Raw genomic sequence first — 12,311 nt, 5'->3', positions numbered from 1 at the left:
TTACGCGAGCAGGGCCCTGCGCGCCGGTAGGCCTATTTTACATAGGCCTACCGGCGCGCGCAGAGCCCCGGGACTCGCGTACGTCCCGGGGTTCTCCGAGGGGGGCGTGTCGGGGGCGATCCCGGTCATCGTGGCGTTTTCGGGGCGTGTTGGCAGCGTTTTGGGGGCGGGTACTGGGGCGTGGCTACGGCCCGGGGCGGTCCGGGGGCGTGGCCGCGCCCTCCGTACCCGCCCCCAGGTCGCGGCCCGGCGCGCAGGAGGCCCGCTGGCGCGCGGGGATTTATGCCTCCCGGAGGGAGGCGTAAATCCCCGGAGAAAGGTAAGTGGGGGGTGTAGACAGGGCCGGGCGGGTGGGTTAGGTAGAGGAAGGGAGGGGAAGGTGAGGGGAGGGCGTTAGAGGATTCCCTCCAAGGCCGCTCCGATTTCGGAGCGGCCTTGGAGGGAACGGGGGTAGGCTGCGCGGCTCGGCGCGCGCCGGCTATACAAAATCAATAGCCTTGCGCGCGCCGATCCAGGTTTTTAGCAGATACGCGCGGCTCCGCGCGTATCTACTAAAATCCAGCGTACTTTTGTTTGCGCCTGGAGCGCAAACAAAAGTACGCACTCGCGTATTCTTTAAAAATCTGCCCCATATTGTTTAAATGAGCTGTTTTTAACCCATGTATTTCTTCATCAGATATTACCGATATCACCGTGATTGTTCAAATGAGAGTTGATGAAATAATACATATTTAAAATACTAGTCAGCATCGCGACTGTTAAAAAAAATAAAAAAAGATCTTGACCGCAAATGATTAAAAGACTGGACGGCCTCCTTTTGAATACCAGGTAGGCACATACTCAGGCTTGATGATGCGGCCATAACAATAATAATAATAAAATTGTAATGTTATGCTAGAAATAATTGTGAGTGGCATTTGAAGTTAAAAAGCTTACCTTTATAATCACATCCTAGTGTAAAATAAATAGAGAAATATTATGTTTGACCTCAACTTTCAGTGGGAGAGTTGGGGCAAAAATTGTTGGTGGGGCTTCAAACCAAGGTCTACCCAGTGGGAAATTGGTGCCCTACATGTCCAGCCACAGAGTGGCTTAAACTGAGGCAAGACTACTGTTGACCTGGGACATGGCCCTGCCTCTGAGGATCAAGATGGGTCCTCGGAGGATTAAAAGCAGGGATTGCTGGGAAAGTTCTAGTATTCTGGCAACTCGATGGCTGAAGGCTGCACTGTGGGGGCCTGGAAGTGAAGCACCAAGTGCCCTAGGTTGTTCTCTGAATTTGGATGGAATACCAGAGAGGTAACTTGGTAAGAGGGGACATGGTGTCAAATAAGGTGAGTAGTAGGTTACTACTCTGGGTTTTGTGCTACACTTGTGCTTGTGATCCCTTGCATCAGCTACCAAGGAGAACTGTATGTGTGTCCGGGAGCCCTAACCTGACATTAAAACACTGGTAAAATCATCCATAAACAACCATCAAATTTATGATACTAGGATTTTGAATCCTTTGAAGCTTCTACAGTGGAATTTTAATAGAGAAAGAGTGAGCTAAAAAGGAATAATCAATTAATTCAAACACAAAACTTCTTTTTCACATAACGCCATCATTCTTACCAAAGAACATTGGTATATCGAGCTTATCTTCTCGGTCTACTTTTCGTTTGATCATAACAATGTAGACAGCATAGAGTATTGCTCCCACTAAAGACCAAAGGGAACCTAGAAACATCAAGACGACAGGTTAAACAGAAGTTCAGTGTAAGTATAGAAAGGAAAATAATTTTATAAAAGACACATCAATATAAGATTTAGAACAAAAGTCATCCAACAAGAAACTATCCTTGTCAGTCATACTGACAGGTTATACAGCTGCTACAAGAGATCTTGAAAAAACTACAGAACAAAGGTAACCAAGGCTAGCAAGAAACATTCAAGCAAAACCCAGATGAGGCAGCTATTGTGTAAAGACAGCCCATGATCTGAAGTATCTTGGCTGCCCCAGTCCTTACTTAATATCAGATCTGGTACAGAGTGCTGTACTGATTTAATAATAACAATAATAATATTTTAAACAGGCATTTAATACCTTCTTGTAGACAGGTATTTAAGAACTCCCTGCAAACAATTTTAATTGTAAACTGGTAATAACAAAAATCGCTAACAGGAAAATATTATTTTATTATTGATGTGTATATTATATCTGTTTTGGTTTATTTTAAGTAATTGTATTAATAACTGTTTTTGATTGATTGTGATTTTAAATTTAGTTTTATTATATTCCCCTTGTCTGTTTTATCTTTTTTATTCTCTTTTGTTTTTAATGTATCCCCGCTTGGTTAACATGCTTTACGAGCAGTATATAAAATTAATAATAATTATTATAATAATAATAATACAAGCCTTTTGATCACTTATTTAAATACAGAAGGAACTACAAATTCCTTTTATAAAGGCACTCTTGAGACTGGACAAAAATATTGTTACAATGTTGCAGGAATAAAAGAGAAATTGCAACAAAAACAAATATGTTGGAGCTCTGTGGTATCCATTATGGTGCTTAAAGCTAAAATAATATACATTAATTTTGTACCCCAAGCTCAAACTTATTAAAAAAAAAAAAAAAAAGTTACATTTTCAGTCTGTATTCTTGCTACCTACAGCAGTCTGATTTGTTAATACTTCAAAAAATGTTTTATGAGGGCTGAGAAGCACTATTTTGTTTTCTCACTGTTTCCCACATGGGACATGGTTATGAATGCTGCAGCAATTTTCTATAATGTTACACCTACAGCAAAAAAAAAAGAAAAACAAATCTTAATCCTTAAATAAACTTTGCCATTTTTGGTCTAGGAAAGTTATAGCGTTCCATGAAGTCTAAAACAATTCTGTTAGCATAATGTAGGAATAAGCAACTCATTGCCTGGGCTGCTGGTCTCCTTTTCCCTTAAGAGAAGATGGCAACATTACTGACAGCAAGTTTGCAAAAGAATCACTTGCAGTCACCTTGAGTTAGAATGCGTGGACTAGGGCAGCTTTCTTTTTTGGGACTCATCACATCTGGTCTGAGCTGAGAACTCAAAACGTCAAGTCATTAAAACACAGGCCAAACACACATAAGCAAGTTTAAATTAAAAGTACAAGGAAGATCTATAAATACCTATAGTGTCTTTTCCTTCAGATTTATCAGATCCAGACAGACTAACAAGTACAACACCTCCAATGCTAAAAAAAAAAAAAAAAGATAAAATGATTGCTGTTAGGTAGTGAGAAGCAGTTTATTTTTAAATTCTTATTCTGTTAAACAATATTTCATTTGATATACTAGTCACCAAGACATCCACAGTGAAATCAGTGCTATAAAATCATAGATTATGAAGCCACCATGGGTGAATATGCTTTTTTAAAAGCTCCAGCTAAGGTAGGTGTGAATAATAGCAATACTGACTGCATTTGGTGTCATCGTTTTCTATCATGTGTGGATATAAAGCCATTAATTTGGAATATTCCAGCTGTTTTTTTCCTATTATTGTTGAGGTACCAGATCCAGCCTCAGGTACTTAAGAAGCTCCAACCTTTTGAAAGAATAATAAAGCTGCAGGCACTGGTGTATGCATCCAAGACTCTGGATGAATATGAAGTAACTTTACAGTAAAGGTGTTATGCACAGTAGTTGTTTAACAGTATAAGCATATTCTGTAGAATCAACCTGAAAATGAAACGTTTCCACTGTAATATAGAAACATAGAAATGACGGCAGGAAAAGACCAATCAGCCCATCCAGTCTGTCCAGCAAGCTCCCACACTTATCTGTTTCACCAACTACCAAGATCAGGGCCCTTGTTGGTAACTGATTCAAATTTACTGCCATCCCCTGCCATTGATGCAGAGAGTAATGTTGGAGTTGCAACAAAGGTGAGCATAAGGCTTAATGGTTAAGGGTAGTAACCGCCGCATCAAGCAAGTTACCCCGATTCTTGTTTACCCAGACTGCACAGATCAATGCCTTGTTGGATGTTGTCTGAATGTAAATCCTCTTTTCCACATTTATCCCTGCCGTTGAAGCAGAGAGCAACGCTGTATATGCATTCAAAGTGATGTATCAGGCTTAATTGGTTTAGGGTAGTAACCGCCATAATAAGCAAGCTACCCCCACACTTATTTGTTTACCCAGACTGTGACGTTCGGTCCTTGTTGGTTGTTGTCTGATTGCAAATCCTCTTTTCCACATTCCCCTTGCCGTTGAAGCAGAGAGCAATGTTGGAGTTGCATTAACCGTGCGAAGGCTTATTGAGTAATGGTAGTAATCACCAGGTAGAAGCCTCCATTCCAGCAAGCCACCCCCATGGCTCTTCTCTTCATTCCCATCCTCTAGCTTTTATGGATTCACAGTGTTTATCCCATGCCCCTTTGAAATCCTTCATAGTTTTAATCTTCACCACTTCCTCCGGAAGGGCATTCCAGGCATCCACCACCCTCTCCGTGAAGAAATACTTCCTGACATTGGTTCTGAGTCTTCCTCCCTGGAGTTTCAAATCGTGACCCCTAGTTCTACTGATTTTCTTCCAACGGAAAAGGTTTGTTGTTGACCATGGATCATTAAAACCTTTAAAGTATCTGAAAGTCTGTATCATATCACCCCAGCTCCTCCTCTCCTCCAGGGTATACATATTTAGGTTCTTCAATCTCTCCACATAAGTCATTTAATGAAGACCTTCCACTTTTTGGTCGCCTTCTCTGGACCGCCTCCATCCTGTCTCTGTCCCTTTGGAGATATGATCTCCAGAACCGAACACAGTACTCCAGGTGAGGCCTCACCAAGGCCCTGTACAAGGGGATCATCATTTTCTTTCTCTTACTAGATATTCCTCTCTCTATGCAGCCCAGCATTTACCTGGCTTTAGCTATCGTCTTGTCACATTGTTTTGCCGTCTCTAGATCATTAGACACTATCACCCCAAGGTTTCTCTCCTGCTCCGTGCACATCAGCCCTTCTCCCCCTATCAAATCAGTTCTTTCGGATTTCCACACCCCATATGCATGACTCTGCACTTCTTGGCATATCTTCGACCACTCTTCTACCTTCTTTAAATCCCATCTCATTCTCTCCACTCCTTCCGGAGTGTCCACTCTGTTGCAGATCTTAGTATCATCCGCAAAAAGACAAACCTTACCTTCTATCCCGTCCGCAATGTCGCTCACAAAGATATTGAACAAGACCGGACCCAACACTTATCCTTGCGGCACTCCACTTAACACCGCTCTCTCTTCAGAGTAAGTTCCATTTACCATCACACATTGTCTTCTGTCTGTCAACCAGTTTGCAATCCAGGCCATCACCTCGGCACTCACTCCTAAGCTTCTCATTTTATTCACAAGCTTCTTGTGCGGGACTGTATCAAAAGCTTTGCTGAAATCCAAGTAGATGACATCGAGAGTTCTTCCTTGATCTAACTCCCTAGTCACCCAATCAAAAAAGTCAATCAGATTTGTCTGACAGGACCTTCCCCTGGTGAATCCATGCTGCCTCTGGTCCAGCAATTCTTCTGACTGTAGATGGTTCACTATTCTTTCCTTCAGCAGCGACTCCATTACTTTTCCCACCACCGAGGTGAGGTTAATCGGCTTGTAATTTCCAGCCTCCTCTCTGCTCCCACTCTTGTGAAGTGGGACCACCACCGCTCTTCTCCAATCACTCTGCACCACTCCCTTTTCTAGGGATCTATTGAACAGGTCACACAGCGGACCCGCTAGCACATCCCTGAGCTCCCTCAGTATCCTGGGGTGAACCTCATCAGGCTCCATGGCTTTGTCCACGTTTAGTTTTCCTAGCTCTTCCCATACATTTTCTTCTGTAAATGGAGTTACATCTACTCCACTCCCCTCCAATTTCTTGTTAACTAGCAACAGTCCTTCTCCAGGGTCCTCTTTAGTGAACACCGAGCTGAAGTATTAGTTTAATATTTTTGCCATTTCTTCATCTCTCTCCCCACATTGATCCTTTTCACCTTTCAATTTCACTATACCACTTTGAACTTTTCTCCTTTCTCCGATGTATCTGAAAAATGTTTTGTCACTTCGCTTTACCTCTTTGGCAATCCTTTCTTCCGCTTGACTTTTTGCTGTCTTGATTACTTTCTTTGTCTCCCTCAGTTCCACCAGATATTCTTCCTTGTGCTCCTCCCTCTGGGATCCTTTATATTTCTTAAAACACTGTTCTTTTAGCTTTTATTTTCTCAGCCACCTCCTTTGAGAACCAGATAGGTTTAATTTTTCTCTTGCTTTTCTTTACTTTTCTAACATATAGATTAGTTGCCTTGGTAATTGCTCCATTTAGTTTGGTCCATTGTTGTTCCACATCTCTCTTGTTCTCCCAGCCTTCTAGTTCTTCCTGCAGGTATTTCCCCATTTCAGCCACATACCTATCTGCAATCAAGCAACTATTAACCCGCATCAAACTTATAATAAACCGAAAAAAACGAAATAATAATCATGGATCAGAAACCCAGCCCATTACACCACCTCCCATCGTACTCGAGAATCAAATGACACTTATCTCCTCTGTCTCACATACACGCAATCTTGGAGTCATCTTCAACAACGATCTATCATTCAAGAACCACATAACAACTAAAATCAAGGAGGGATATCACAAGCTACTCACTCTAAGACATCTAAAACCATTTCTAACACCAGATGACTTCAGAACTGTACTTCAACTACTCATATTTTCCAACCTCAACTACTGTAACTCCCTACTACTTGGTCTACCATTTTCAAACATCAGACCACTCCAAATCCTACAAAACACAGCCGCCAGAATCTTAAGTGGAATAAAAAAAAAGAACATATAACACCAATCCTCATAGCACTACACTGGCTCCCAATAAAATTCTGCATTGAATACAAAACTCTGACCATCACACACAAACTAACTTATAATGAGCAAGCAAAACGGGCAGCCTTAAATATCAGCCCTCACAAAACGGGCAGCCTTAAATATCAGCCCTCACAACCCACAACGAAACCTAAGATCAAACAACAAAGGCCTCCTAATAGACTTAGTTTTTGGGTACTTGCCAGGTTCTTATGGCCTGGATTGGCCACTGTTGGAAACAGGATGCTGGGCTTGATGGACCCTTGGTCTGACCCAGTATGGCATTTTCTTATGTTCTTATGTTCCTAAAAATTCCCTCCATCCGCACAGCACAACTCACAAAAACACTACAAAGAGCATTCTTCCTCGCCAGCCTCAAAATTTGGAACATACTCCCAACCAAACTAAGGACATAACCCAACCTAAAAGAATTCAAGAAAGATCTAAAAACCTGGCTGTTCACCAAGGCTTACAAAGACAGCCTAGAACACCACAACAGCCCCATCACAACTGGCTTGCTAACCGGAAATAAACATGACCACATCACTCTGACAACATAACTACCTGAACACTCAGTTTTACTACCGTAAACTGTAAACCTTTCCACTCCAATTATTATCTACAACTTATGATTACCCGCTAACCCTGTGAATGCTACCTCGATATATTCCATTACCTAACTTTCTGATACCTGCCTCTAAATACACCTGCTCCCATACTTACTTTGCAATCGTCTAGAACCTTGATCTTTGTATTTCCCATGTAAATTGTCTGTCTCGGATCGAAACTTGTAAACCGTTGTGATGGTGAAACCAAACCACGGTATATAAAAACCGATAAATAAATAAATAAATCTACTACAATGATCAAGTTTTTTGGAGGATACATCCTTAAAAATGATTTTTTCAAAAAAGAAATAAATTCTATATCTTTAAATTCCTGTTATATACAGGACACTATTAAAGAACCCTCTCAAGACCACTTACTTTTCTACATACTACAGAAGATTATTGTTTGTTAGCCAAAGTGACTAAGACAAGTTCAGAGCAGAGAAAAAAAAATGGAACAACAAAGAAAAGAGAAAGATGTCAAATAAAGCTACTTCCCAAAAGGAAACAGTTCAGATTTTTAACAAACAGCAAGGACTGTACACACGTTCGGAATACACAGATCAAATCATCAAAGGAGCAAACCAATGCCAAAGATCTTCGTTTAAATTTCAGTTCATGGAAGGTTGTACAATCCAAGCATACAATTTTGGAGGATTTAATGGTTCCATCTGTAATTGGATAACAGGTTATATAGTTCTATCGACCCTAGTCATCAATAACTAAGACCATGAGCAAGTCTGAATGCAATGAATGTCGAAGAATACCGTAACCATATATAATTTACAGTGGTTTTTGACCTAGACAAGTTCATAACAAATTTAAAAAATGTTGAAATAAAGTGTTTGTTGACCCCACCTATACTGAAAACCAATGAACATATTCTTCTGAAATTTAGCAAATGGAAATAGACAGGTACTGACATCATATGTGACTATTTTTTAAAGAAAAAAATGAACTCAACAAGCCTGCAGGTGAGTGACAAAGAATAATTTAATATGAAAGTGACATTTCACTCATAACTATACTCAGAGCCCCCAGCTACTTAAAAATCTGAGGCAAAAGCTGCAAAATCATGGGGAAATAGCCTGAACAACCATCTGCCTCCTGCTCTGCCATAGATCCAGTACACCCTCCTGGTTCACTGTTGTCTCCAACTCTGCTAACACTACCAGCCAACTCAGCAAGCAGAGATGTACCTGTGCGTGAAAACTGCGAGAACTCAGAGATCCTGCTGGCACTGCCCTACTCACATAGGAAATATGGAGGCGAGCGGAGGAACGAGTAAGTACAAGAGGGAGCAGAGAGAATGTGAGAGGAGGAAGAACAAGGATAGGAAGGAGGGAAACATCTGATGGGAGGGAGATGAAGAGGAAAAACAGGCACATTTTAGAGGAAAGAAACCAGCCGAAGAGCATAAAAAAAGAAAGGAAAAGAAAAAGACAAGACTTAAGAAAAGAAGTAAAATGAAATGAAGAAATACATCATATACACAAAAAAGTTTTACATTAAAGCATTTCAAGTTATTTATTTATTTATTTTAACATTTCTAAATCGCCTATAATGAGTGCATGCCAAGCAGAGGACAGATTAACATGCAGTACAATAAATGATACAATTCTATTAGATAGCATTAAAATCAAATAAAACAAACACAAGTCATAAAACATGATCATACCAATCGGCACAATTGCCAAATGCTTCTATAAACAAAAATGCCTGGAGTATCTTTCAGAAAAATGTTAAATCTGTTATCATTTTTTGGTCCTCTGGAAGTAAGTTCCACAATGTGGGATCAATGATGGAGAAGATGGGCCTCGTTATTGTTTGGAATATCAAGTGAATGTTCAAGTGGGATCATAAATAAAATATTAGCAATAATCTTTGGAATAAATGTGCATGTGTGAAGGTAAATTTTAAAAGAGATGCGCCGATTTTATAACATTCACGTGCTGCCGCACGCATGCTATGAAATCGGCTACCCGTGCACACATGAGCCCGATTTTATAATGGCACGCATGTGCGTGCGGGTTCCAACTCGTGCACGCAAGGGGGGGTATTTTGTAAAAAAAAAAAAAAAAGGCGCAATGACGCGATTGGGCCTTTGCCCAGATCCCTCCCACTCTGCTCCAATAAAGAAGCAGACTGGGAGGGAACTTCCCTATCCCCCAAACTAACCTTCCTCCCTTTTCCCCGCTCCACCCTGACCCCTAAACTCACCCTATCCATCCTATTTTTTGGTTTGTTTCAGAACTTACCTGCTCCTCCTAGCAGGCGTCAGTTCCGCGCGCCAGCTGGCTGCCAGCACGCGCTTCACCGAGACAGTGCAAAATGGAGCTGTCCTGGCTGGCCCCCTCCCCCGCTCAAACCCCGCCCCGCCCCTTTTTAAACACCCGGCACTTCCGCACGTATCAGGAGATACGCGCATGGCCAGGTCGTTATGAAAATGCGCTCAGTGTGCACGCGGCCTGACCATGCGCTTATGTCCCGGGATTTCTATACGCCGGGGATCTAAACTCTGCCCCTTTGTTATATAAATCTATATGCAAATGTACCAAAGAATTACTGCAGAATTTTCTAATCCCATAGCTGCCGGAAATAAGGGACTTTGAGTAGATTGGTGATACTGTTATAATGCACTGAACTCTTAACCCCACTGGTGGCATTATGCCCCATAGTTTATATGATGATACTATACTATTATAATTTAGGGCCAGGGACCATAGGAAAAAAATAACATAGCATCCATTCGATAGTGCCATCAGTGTTTATTATTTAAAAAATCATTTAAGGCTAAGAACCGAAGGCATTTAAGGGTAAATTTTCAAACGCGCTGATTTTATAAACTGCGCGTGTCGCCGTGCACATGTTATAAAATCCGATATCTGCGCGCACATGTGCGCCCGATTTTGTACTGGCGTGTCATGTGCGCAGGTGCCCATTCATGCACGAGGGGGGGGGGGGGGGAGGAATTTTAACACACGTGTGCAGATGGAACAGGGCTTTTCCCCAGTTCCCTAATCCCCTACCTATCCTTCCTCCCTTTTCCCTTCTCCTCCCCGACCCCTAAACCCCACCTACCTACCCTCATTTTTTTTTTGTTTTACAACTTACCTGCTCCTTCAAGAAGTAAGTTGTGCGCGTCGGCCGGCGCACACTTCACCAGCACAGCGCAAAATGGCGCTATCCCGGCTGGCCCCCTGCCCCTTTTCAAAATCCCGGCTATTCCGCTCGTACCGGGAAATACGCACGTGTCCGGGCTGTTCTGAAAATGCACTCAGTGAGCTCCGGCCAGGCCACGCGCATATCTCCCAGGATTTCTGCATGCCGGGTTTTTTGAAAATTTACTTTTTACTGAAACAGGGAAATCCTTTACCTACAGTATCTGTAGGTACGGATTAAATCATTAACTGTATCCTTGTATGGAAATACCTATGGGTACCTTATCAGTCATCTTAAAAGAATAAAAGCATATATTGGAAGGCTTTTTCCACACACGTCATTACCGTGTACTAAGTTATCGCACTACAAGAACAAACTTTAAATTAAAAAAAAACAATGTTTTAGAAGAGACTGGCATGTGACAGCTGAGCAGTTTTCTGGCTATCCATCACAGTTGTTCCCATCCAGTCGTGAAACATCCTCTTTGCCTCAGATACCGACAAAGCAGCAGGAAGTATATAAAGGCAGATGATGCACAGGCTTCAAACCTGGCCCAGTACAGTTAGTGCTGACAGCTAGAGCACAGAAAAGCATTTACCTGTCACTCTCCAGCCACTTTAAGACATCAATTCTCAGCATCTGGCTGTACAGCAGCAACTTCTAAAAAGCCTTCCAACTACCGCTTTTGGGGAAAAGAGGGACTTTCTACATGCTCTTACCTTAAAAAGACAGCCAACAACTTGGAGAGGGTGAATCTGTCGCCACTGTTACTTGGAAACACTGCAGCAAGTATTAAGGTAAACAGTCCTGTATAATAATTATAAAGATCTGATTATAATAAAGCTCTACAACAAACGTTCAATAAACTGCATTTGCCACCTTATATTCAGACCTTCTGAAATACATACACTAACAGTAAGTGCACAGATTTTCTTCTGGATACATGAATTACTAACTTGTTAGCAGAATCTCTCCAATGGAACTAACGGTGAAAAATCGCCAATGGTTTGTAAGCAGCGTTTTCTCGCTCCACTTGTTTACCTGGGTCAGGTAAAAATGACTGATTTTCAGTTGGATCTCTGCCCCGCGTATTTGGTTCAGGGTTTTCCAGACGACGTTTTAAGCCAACTGTTGAAAACCGTGAACCAATCCTTGTTGGAGGGGAAAGTTCCAGAAGTTTAAAACATTGTTACTCCAATCTTGAAAAACAGTAAGTTGGATCTGACTGTTTGAAGTAATTATAGAGCGGTTTCAAATTTGCCTTATTTAGCTAAAGCAAATGAAAAAGTGGTAGCCAGACAGATTACGGGGTTTTGGGTTTTTTTTTTTTGATAGTAATGAAAAACTGGATGTGAAACAAGTGGGATTCCATAAGAGATGGACTACAGAAACAGCAAAGGTATTTTGGTTTGATGAGGTGTTACCACGACTAGATGTGGGAAAAACTGTTCCAATAAAGCTTGATTTAACAAGTGCATTTTGACCTGGTTGATTGTATTACTTTCCTTAATGTTTGGAATTTGGTCTTGAGAACCGAGTATTAGTTGGATTGCCACATTTTTGCAAGGAAGATCACAAGCTATTGGTATTTAGAGAGGTTCACCAGGGAATATCACAAGGGTCATCTCTGTCCCCCTTGCTTTTCAATATATTTCTTTACCCCCTTT

General features: G+C 41.5%; 1 protein-coding gene across 1 annotated transcript in view; it reads right to left on the bottom strand.

Moving 5' to 3' along the window:
- SLC35F5 (solute carrier family 35 member F5) overlaps nucleotides 1-12,311 on the bottom strand; it is a 122,515-nt gene that overhangs the window by 51,780 nt on the left and 58,424 nt on the right. The window contains exons 9-11 of the mRNA XM_029605351.1: nucleotides 11,364-11,451; nucleotides 3,158-3,222; nucleotides 1,615-1,719 (exon numbers count right to left, since the gene is read on the bottom strand). Coding sequence (XP_029461211.1) covers nucleotides 1,615-1,719; nucleotides 3,158-3,222; nucleotides 11,364-11,451 — 258 coding nt within the window. The remainder of the gene's footprint in view (nucleotides 1-1,614; nucleotides 1,720-3,157; nucleotides 3,223-11,363; nucleotides 11,452-12,311) is intronic.

This window comes from Rhinatrema bivittatum, chromosome 6, assembly GCF_901001135.1.
Source record: "Rhinatrema bivittatum chromosome 6, aRhiBiv1.1, whole genome shotgun sequence".
NCBI classification, from domain to species: domain Eukaryota; kingdom Metazoa; phylum Chordata; class Amphibia; order Gymnophiona; family Rhinatrematidae; genus Rhinatrema; species Rhinatrema bivittatum.
Note: the sequence above shows the minus strand (reverse complement) of the source record. Positions and strands in the feature narration are given on the sequence as shown.